At 34.2% G+C, this 10,372-nt stretch overlaps 1 protein-coding gene across 2 annotated transcripts; it reads right to left on the bottom strand.

Annotated features, from left to right (window-relative positions):
* Window positions 1-785: 785 nt before the first annotated feature.
* Window positions 786-9,808, bottom strand: cdadc1 (cytidine and dCMP deaminase domain containing 1). Of its 2 annotated transcripts, none has more exons than XM_067402958.1 (9): window positions 9,606-9,808; window positions 8,259-8,359; window positions 7,656-7,833; window positions 5,582-6,163; window positions 3,806-3,855; window positions 3,542-3,711; window positions 3,030-3,185; window positions 2,788-2,842; window positions 786-990 (listed from the first exon to the last, which is right to left on the bottom strand). In XM_067402958.1, exons 1-9 carry the CDS (start codon window positions 9,724-9,726, stop codon window positions 979-981), a joined length of 1,425 nt encoding a protein of 474 aa, XP_067259059.1. In that variant the 5' UTR covers window positions 9,727-9,808; the 3' UTR covers window positions 786-978. The 2 variants fall into 2 exon arrangements, with proteins under 2 accessions (XP_067259059.1, XP_067259057.1); XM_067402956.1 differs by having other exon boundaries at window positions 2,996-3,185.
* Between the last annotated feature and the right edge of the window lie 564 nt (window positions 9,809-10,372).

A 10,372-nucleotide genomic window follows, 5' to 3' on the forward strand; every position in this document is an offset into this window, starting at 1 on the left:
TGTCGTGCAGCTGTAGTATTCATTTCTATACTATAGTATTCCTTTTACTGTAGTATGTATTTTGTGCTATAACCCATAATCTGATGTCTATGATGATTTTGACAGAAGTAGATTGTTGCATAGCTGAAAAACAAGATGAAATGAGGATTCAAACGTACAAAACAGGTGCCTTTTGTTCTTGAGTTGTTAATTTACTCTTTTTATTATTTGAGAAGAAATTTTGGAAGGGGGAGCTTAATTTCTTTTTGTTTTTAATATGTTCTCATTGAGCATATTTAGCTTGATTAAGCAATGAACCTCTTTAACTCGCTATATTTGAGTTATGCTGTTGAAGAAAATTCATTAAATTTCATTATTTTTTTCCTCTACAGTTGATTGATTCAGTATTTTTTTTTCCTTTAGTTTTATGTGATTACATGCTCAAAGTGTGAAGCAAATTGATTTGTACTCAAGGCAACTAGGTTCCAATTTAAAATATCCATCTGAGCCAAATTTATTGAATATATTTGTCAGCAATTACATTGAAAATGCCAAACCGTGAGTTCAAAATTTGAATGACATTTTTTCCTACTACACATACATTTGCAGTTTCCATCTGAAGTGCTAATAGTACCATATCAATAAAGAACAAGTGAAGCATTGGCAGTATCACTGACTCCTTTTTAAAAGAAAACAAAAGCACATTGGGTACTGTATATAGTGTAAATCTGTACACTAAAATTATTCATTTAGATTTGTTCTTAATGTATTCAGTTATTTTTGTCCTTTCAATTTAGCAAGTTTAAAATCTTTAGTTTTGTGTGCAATTTTAAAATCACAGTTGCTCAAATGCACATAATTACATTTTTCTTTTACAGAAAACTAATAAAACAAACTGAAAGACTTTGATTACATTTTAAGATGAGAGGAGCTTTTCAAATGTTTTCTATGATCTCAGTCTCTTATTGCACTGAAAATGTGTTTCCTCATCTCTTCGTTTCATGCAGCCATCTGCAAAACAAACAAACAAAAATAAACATGTTCAGGGTGTATTCTATGCTATATTCCACCTATTATTATTGCATGCAGCTTTTAAGAACTTAAGAGACTGCGTTGAATATTTGAAAAGAAAAAAAAAATGGTGAAAACATGGTGAGCAGTCACAGGATCAAAAGACACACTTTTATTTACACATTTTAACCTAAAATGTTGATCTTGGTAAACAAGATCAAAAAAGTACACAGACATGTGACAATTATTAAAAACATACTGAACTGCATCACACTGATAAAAGACTGCTGAAAGGGAACTTTTTTGTATTAAATAAACTACAGTTTTGGCAATGTAACTGCCATATCACTTGCCTATTTTCTAAGAATTCAACAGTCTGGACTCAATTATTCTGCTTTTACTACAGTGCCAGGGGGTAAAATCTGCGTTTTTGGCAGGGTTCCCTGGTAAAATTTGCATCCCAGGGGCTAAATATCATGTTATTTGTGGTCGCTTCAACATGTGGATGTTAAAAACAACCAGTGACAACAGGGTAAAAGTAGCCCAAAAACGCGGACTTGGCAACACTGCTATTGAACTAACTGAAATCATGTGGCGAAGTGATTTGGAACTGCAATGCGGTCAAGACCTGCTAGAACTACTTCAGCCGTGCGTTTCCCTGAAAATAAATCCACACCTTAGAACGTTGGTCAACCAATCAGATTCGAGCATTCACCAGCCCCGTAGTATAAATGACAACGATGTACTAAAAACACTTTTTTAAAACTTTTGCGTACAAACGTCAACGTTGTCAAAAAGATCCCTGTTCACATGGATCTGGGAAAATGACTAAATGCTGTATTATGCTGCCAGGCCAGTAGTTGGCGATGTCACTTTGTGAAGTAACACTACCATACAAACATGTAGAGGGTATGCACCATAGACAGTAAAAGAAAGTCCCTTTAAGACAAGTCATTTCACTCGGCGGCCATCTTTGAAACGCTCCTATCTCTTTGAATGGGGAAACATCAGATTCTCCAAAACTGTTCGTCAACCTTACGATTAAATTTGATATTTGAAATCACCAATGAAATCTAACAACAACCGACTCATAAATTTAGTTTCTAAACGCTCGAATCATGACAAAAAAAAAAAAAAAATTTCAGGCTGGATCAAGATAAAGCGCATGCGCAGACCTAAATGCGCGTCTCTTAGGAGGCGCGAGTCTGACTGTTTCTATAGAAACCGGTGATTCTAACGGCCGCTGAAGTGACGCGATGACTTTACCAGTCGGCGATTGGCTCTTGGCTTTAGAAGGCGGGACTTATTCCGCCATATTGCGCGTTACACTTTCTCCCATTCAAAACAATACGAGTGACACGTCTTGTGTTATTCTAGAGTCTTTGGTATGCATCGACTTTCCCGCCGAAAGCGCGCTCCCTCAGCTGGACTGAGTGGCAAAAGAAGCTGCTGCGTGACTGGATTTAGTAGAGGAACTGAGAAAACGCGAGTAAAACTAACGATTACACTAAAGGTTGGAATTGAATGTGTTCCTTACAACTTGTCAAATAAACCTAATGCACGACATCACCTTTTTTTGCAGTTTACACGGAGACGATAACTGTATAGTTTTCAAAACTTGCTTTAAAAAGCCCGTTTTCAAAACTTTGCGTTTTCAGGCCTCAAAAACGCAGTTGTTGTGTAATGGCATTTTTCCACTGCACGGTACGGCTCAAATGAACGGCCAAACGTATAAAAAGTGTACGTTAGTTGAAAACGGTGTCGTGTAAACAACCCCTCAGACACAAAAACACTCACTTGCTGTAGGCGGAGCAGTTTGTTCTGAAGTATGTCTAGCAGATTTCTGTTGCCACTGAAAAAATATAAAAAGTTAAAAAAAAAAGACACATTTTCAAGTGTAATAGTTATCATTGATCATAAAAGTAAAAAAGAAAGAGAAAGAAAAGCACCATAGCGCTGTATTTATGTATTTTCATTAAGTTCATAATTTATCATCAGCACTTACAATGAACTTTTGGACGGCGTTGAGTTTGTCGAACCTGAGGTAGGAGATGTCGTGTTTGACTTTGTTGCTGTCCAGGTCTGTAGTGTAGATCTGCTTTATTCCAGCACAGCCAATCAGAGGAACGCACTCATCACACGGGCATTTGGTCACAAACATCATTGTGTTCTCCTCTTCTTTTATCTCTGCACTCCTGCAGATTGGAGGGAAATAAAAGGGGAAGGTGGGAGGCTGATGAAATCAATGAATTCATGAATGAGTTTGAACGGCTTGATATTCAGTGCATAAAAGCACATCTCCACATGAGTTTTCACGTGCAAAAAAAGGTCTATTGTCCTCTCTCAATAGTGTAGAAGTACAGAAGTCAAACACGATGTTGATCAGCATAGCAAATAAGCGAAATCTGTGTGGGGAACTTTTTCACCCTCAAGCAGAACTCCCAAATTCCTTTTGGAATGACTGGATTTTGCCAAGCAATGGTAAATGTGACTGCACCTTTTTTTCTTGTTGCCAACATTTCTTCTGACAGTTTCTTCCCATGAGCCTCACCTGAATGTGAGCGCGTTCTGCTCCGCATGGAGGATGTATCGGTACTTCCTGTTTTGTCTCTCTTTCTGCTTGTGATCCAACTGAGGGTATTCTGCGTACTGTGAGCCCACTGGATAGGCGTTGTATCCACAGCCCACTAGGTAAAGCCGACCTGTGCCATCACATTGTGACTGCAAGAGGTAGTTCAGGGGGAAAAAGAGAGGTGTTCATTTTTTAAATACATAAAATCATAAAGTCAAGTTTTCATTTTGGTTTTTGGCTCACCTGTTTTCCCTCTGCCCAAATAACTGCACCAACTCCCACTTTAGGATCCTCTACACATCGAGACAACACAAAAAAGGAAAGTTAAAGCATTTTAACTGTGTCCTCGATTCAACTTTGCATCCTGACATCCATGAAATGGCATCATTTTGGCAGGAAATCAACAGCATTAGTAATGGACTATGAATCCTGTGATGTATTTTGGCATTAGTTGGTCTGTATCTCTTTAAAACATTCCATTCTGTTTGATAAAGAACTTGGAATTATTTTATCCACATTTCAAGATATGGTTAAAAACTAATTAATATTAGCGGTCACCCTCAATCCTTCACTCAACTTTAGCACTTTATTTCCAACCTGTTGGTAACTGTCTTGCCATTAAGTAAATTCCTAAATTATAATTAAGTTCAGACAAAGTCATCCTACACAATTTTTCTCGCCTCTTGTTCAGTTTAATTAAAATGAGCTAAAATAACTTAAAAGTAAAAGCTAAAGTAATTTTTTTTTTACATTTTGTCACAACAATTTAATTGTGTTCAGTTAACCTCATTTAAAATGTACTTAATTTACTTTAAATTAAGGAAATGTTTACGTAATTCTTTGTGTTAAAACTACATGAATCAATTTTGTTGACTACTATCTGGGTAGTGGATCTGTAGTTCCCAGCATGCTTTGCAAGGAATTGCATTAGGAGAGTAAATTTAGGGATTAAAGTGTAATTTTATGTGTTTTTCAGTAAAGGGAAAGATTTTTAGTTTATGTTAGTGTTTAATGTTCAGTTATGTTGGACATTTAGAGGAGTTTCTGTAATGTTTTTGAATTTTGTGGTTACCATTATGCAGAAGAGTGGCGCCTGTGTTTAGGCTGATCTAATGTCAGTACTGACTAGTTTTTTCTAATTTATTCATTACACACATTATGTTCAAACAAGCAGATATGTTTATCGTTAAACACAAAGTCCCTGTAAGTTACAAAAAAAAAGTAAAAATAAGCTAGACCAACATGACGATTTTTACTTTTACTAATGTAATAAAGTTGCGTTAAACATACTAAAGTAAATTAATTTGACCTAAACCAACTAAATTGTGTTGGCCCAACTAAACTGATTTATTTTGAATGAACCAAATTTAATTGTGTGTAAAAACTTCTGATGCATCCGGGTTTCCATTTCAGATTTGCGTAAAAATGTTGTGATATTTTCTAAATGTTGATTAAAAAGCCATTGCGAAATGACAGTGTTTCCATTAACTGATGTTACGCTACTAAAACATACTTTTTTCCTCTTCCGATGTCATTCCAAAAATTATAGCATTGGATGTTAGCAGGTTTAAGTTCATGGCAGCCACTTGCACTAGCCATTATTTTTAATAGAAGGAGACGTAAGTGTGTTATCCAAGCATTAATGGCAAGGAAAGCCCAATATATTTGGGAGCAGCCACGTATGAGGGGTTTCTCCCTCCTATCTGCTTTGTGGTCTGGATAAATTGTGGCATTTCTTTGTTGTTTAGAATCCCATATTCTTGTATTCTTTATTTGCTCCATTTCAAAAGAGGGTCAATAATGAGTCGATTCCGGGAGACGATCCCATTGACTCCTACTGAGGGAGTCGGGAATCGGAGTCGACTCTAATTTTTAGTGACACTAGATTTATGTTGGCACTTTTTGCCATTACTTTTGGAGTCTTAATTAGTGTATTTTTGATAACAGCTGAACATTTTGTTGTCAATTAGTCAAGCCAGTTAATAAATAAAAAAGTAAACGTAATCAAACAGAATTCACCTGTTCTACACGCCAATAACCGGGCCTGTATGATACAGTGCCGTATCACATCCTGAGGTAAAGCTGGAGAACCCGTCCCTAAAGGCTGTCTCATGAAGAAACCATATTCGTCTTGGAGAACCGGAACACTCGCGGCCACAGACGTGAGAATCCTAATGAGATTCCTCATATGCTGCCTTAAGTTACTAAAATTTGGTTCCACACAAAAGTTCTCCAGTCCCATCTTGTTCAGCACATACATATGCTGTTCTTCATCACTGATAAAGAACTTTTCCAGGAAATCATTCAAGTTGTTCCACCGTTCTTTTCTAAAGATATCCGCAACATCCAGAGTAGGATTGTCCGCCGCAATCTTGCCAAGGAAGTCACAGTTTTGGGAGGATTCTTCCACGAACTGCAGCATGGTGCTGTCCAGAGGCTGCAGGAGCACACAGATGTGGGGTCTGCTGTTGGACTTCAGTCGCTCTGCAGCTGTGGCGTCTAGAATGGCTTCCTGGTGACTGGAGTCCGCATGATCGAGTCTACCTGACAGCAGGCCGATCTCAGCATCACCTGGCCAGTAAGATATCCTGTTCACACCAGCTGAACAGAGGAGAGGAAAGGCAAGAGAGAGAACAAAGAGGGCTGAGATAGGCAATCAAGTATAAAATATGAAATAAATAAAAAATTTTATGTTTTTGTAAGAAGTCTCAGAAAGGCTTATTTGATGAAAAATACAGTAAAAACAGTAATTTAGTGAAATATATTTATTATTTGATTAAATGTAAAAGCTTCAGCATCATTACTCGTCTTCAGTGTTACATGATCCTTCAGAAATCATTCTAATATGCTGATTTAAGTAAGGTTTCTTATTATTATCAATGTTGAAAACAGTTGTGATGCTTAATATTTTTGATACACTACCATTTAAAAGTTTAAAAGATTTTTTTTTAAATTATAAATTAATCATTTTAATTATTAAACAAGGATACATTAAATGGATTCAAGTGACCGTAAAGACATTTATGTTACAAAAGATTTCTATTTCAAATAAATGCTGTTCTTTTGAATCTTATATTCATCAAAGAATCCTAAAAAAAAAAACGTATCGAAGTTTCCACAAAAATGAAACAGCAAAACTGTTTTCAACATTTATAATAATAATAAATGTTTCTTGAGCAGCAAATCAGCATATCAGAATGATTTCTGAAGGTACATGTGACACTGAAGACTGCAGTAATGATGCTGAAAATTCAGCTTTGACCACAGGAATAAATTACATTTTAAAATGCATTAAAATTGAAACCACATATTTTAAATTGTAATAATATTCACAATATCATGGGTTTTACTGTAAAAAATGCAAAAGAGACTTCTTTCAAAAACATTAAAAATCTTAATTAATCCAAACTTTTGACCGTCAGTGTGTGTGTGTGTGTATATATATATATTATATTATATTTTATATATATATATATTTATTTATATTATATATATATATAATATATATATATATATATATATTATATATATATATATATATATATATATATATATACACATACATACATACATGCATGTATGTAAAAAATGCAAAAGAGACTTCTTTCAAAAACATTAAAAATCTGAATTAATCCAAACTTTTGACCGTCAGTGTGTGTGTGTGTATATATATATAAATAATAAATAATAAATATAAATAATATATAATATATATATATAAATAATATATAATATAAATAATATATATTATATATATATAAATGAATAATATATATATATATATATATTTTATATATATATATATTATATATATATATATATATATTTATTTTATATATATATATATTTTTTTTTTTGTTTTTATATATATATATATATATATATATATATATATATATATATATATATATATAATTTTTTTGTTTTTATATATATATATATATATATATATATATATATATATATATATATATATATAATTTTTTATATATATATTTTATATATAATATATATATATATATATATATATATTATATTATTTATATATATTATTTTATATATACATAGAGAGAGAGACCAGTTATCATCTTACCATTGATGAGCATCTTGAAGCAGGTTGAACAGGGTTTTCTGGAGAAGTAGAGGTCACATCCCTTCAGTCGGGGTCCATGTTTGACCACAGCCACCTGTCCTGCATGTAACTGCACACTGGAGCAATGCAGACCCAGAACCCTGCGCTCATGGACCACCACAAGACCACTGTCTCCAGCCTGGACACAAACATATTTCCTCTCACTTCTTCTTTGTTTTTTTAATAAAATAAATAAAACAAGTAGACACTGAGTCAGTTTGTAAGCGTCTTGCTCTCATGGCTCCTCATATCCATACAGCTAATGAATCAGAGCATGTAGCAGCCTTTCTACTTCTATACAGCACTTATTATTGGAAAGTTTCCCACATGACCGAGTCCCTGTTGTGCATATAATGACTCGTGTGCTCTAAAGGAGATGCTAATGAACTTGTAGTGTGCATGAATTATATTTCCCAGAATTAAATACAAATCAGACATTTTACACCGGTGGATACCATTGTAACACAACACATTTTTCTGAATAATTGCTTCCTAAATGCATTTTAAATGGCTATATCTTTGAAACATGCTGGATCACTTTAGAGGAAATGAAAATACGCCTACAGGATCATTTTGTCGCTGACATGGTTCTTTCTTGGGGAAAAGTTCCATCCATAGACTTAACAATGTGAAGAGATTGGCTTTGGACAGCCGAGGTCCCTGACCTGAAACAAAGAATAGAAATCATGTGAACAGACTAGTGACAAACCATTTGCTTAACTACTAAAATAACATTTCCAGTGCTATGAGAGGGACGTGTAAATAGAGATAGACTGATAATTGCTGTACATTTTAAACTCATAAAGCATAAATGTGACCCTCGACCACAAGACCAGTCGCACGGGCATATTTGTAGTGTAGCAATAGCCAACAATACATTGTATGGGTCAAAATTATCAATTTTTCTTTTATGCCAAAAATCATTAGGATATTAAGATCATGTTCTATGAAGATATTTTGAAAATGTATTAAAAATGTATTTTTGTGAGTGGATATGCATTGATAAGGACTTCATTTGCACAACTTTAAAGGTGATTTTCTCAATATTTTGATTTTTTTTTTGCACCATCAGATTCCAGATTTTCAAATAGTTGTATCTCGGCCAAATCCTAACAAACCACACATCAATGGAAAGCTTATTTATTCAATTTTCAGGTGATGTATAAATCTCAATTTCAAAAAATTGACTGGTTTTGTGGTTCACAAATAATATGAGATCAGACAATACTGTTTTATACAATAATTTTTTTTTATTATTTTTATTTTTAAGTGTAATAAGCACATAATCAGACTTATGTATTATGTATCATATTGTATTATATTATCATATGTATTTTTGAATATTTAAATATTATTTTATCATCATTATTAGTAGTAGTAATGCCACTATATTTATACAATAACTGATTAAGGTTAGGATTTAGTGGAAAAGTACAGTTATATAAAATAAATAATTTTATCTCAAATAAGTAATAATAATATTTGAATGTATATTATTATTATTAGTAAAATATTCTCAATGCATATTTTTATTGATGTAGACTAGTGAGTCTTTTTAGTTATTGTGTCAAAAAGCGGAAAAGAATATCGATTCTGCACTGGAACACAATCTGCATTGTATCTATCGTAGAAAACGATACTAGTCAGTCTTTATGAAGAAAATGTTAGTATAGAATCTGATTCAGAATTCGAACAGGTTATATGTGATCAGATTGCTCTTTAAAATTAAGTTGCTGACATAATCATTAAACGAGCATATATAAAAATAGATAATAGCCTACCAGTCGGAAATAAAGAACAAAACCAATAATGCATAGCCTGTTTAAAGAAGAAATGACACGGGATTGACACAACACTGCAATTTAAAGTTCAGATCTCCACTGGGATCTGGTTATGACAGGCTAATCTAACCTTGCACTTTGGCATCCGTCTGTACGCCGGTATCCCTCACATCGCGCACTTCCTCGCCGTTTGGGATAGATCTGTTCCCCTCGAAATCCCCATAAGACCGCCGACTGTCCGATGCTGCCATTCAATCGCGATCAGCATTGACCTGTCATTGACTAAACTGTCCCAAACAACAACAGTCCATCCGCCTTCATGCTGTCCTCTTCCTATTTGCTCTGACGTCACTAGTAGGCGGGGCATCTATTTTTAAAGGCTCGCCTGTATCAATTCCCCAGAAATCTAATTTGCAGCATGATCAACAGTATGGGTGACTCAAACACCACACCCAATGTGCCGATATCATTTCACAAAACCAATAGTGAGTTGCACTCTTCTGCAAGACGCACAAGAGCATCAGATGTGATGGAGCCTTGCTCCTCCCAAAAGCCTTCAATGGGGTTCAGATTTGGGCAGGCCAGTCAAATTCTTCCACACCAGACTCACTACTCTGACTGATGACATCTCACAACAGTGGCACACTGAGTCACTCCATCTTTCTATTAAAAATGTTTGTCTAAGAAGATTGCATAACTGCATGTTTGATTTTACACACCTGCTAATTGTGTAGCTGAACTTGCTAAACCTGTTAATTAGGTGATGCATCTACAACATTTCTGAACATTTAATAATTTCATAGATTGTGTTAAAAGAAAGTTGTGACTTTTTACCCAAACAAGGATTTAAAGGTGCAGTGTAAATTTTGGGAGGATCTATTTGCAGAAATGCAATAT

Source organism: Chanodichthys erythropterus, chromosome 12 (assembly GCF_024489055.1).
Source record: "Chanodichthys erythropterus isolate Z2021 chromosome 12, ASM2448905v1, whole genome shotgun sequence".
Lineage (NCBI taxonomy): Eukaryota > Metazoa > Chordata > Actinopteri > Cypriniformes > Xenocyprididae > Chanodichthys > Chanodichthys erythropterus.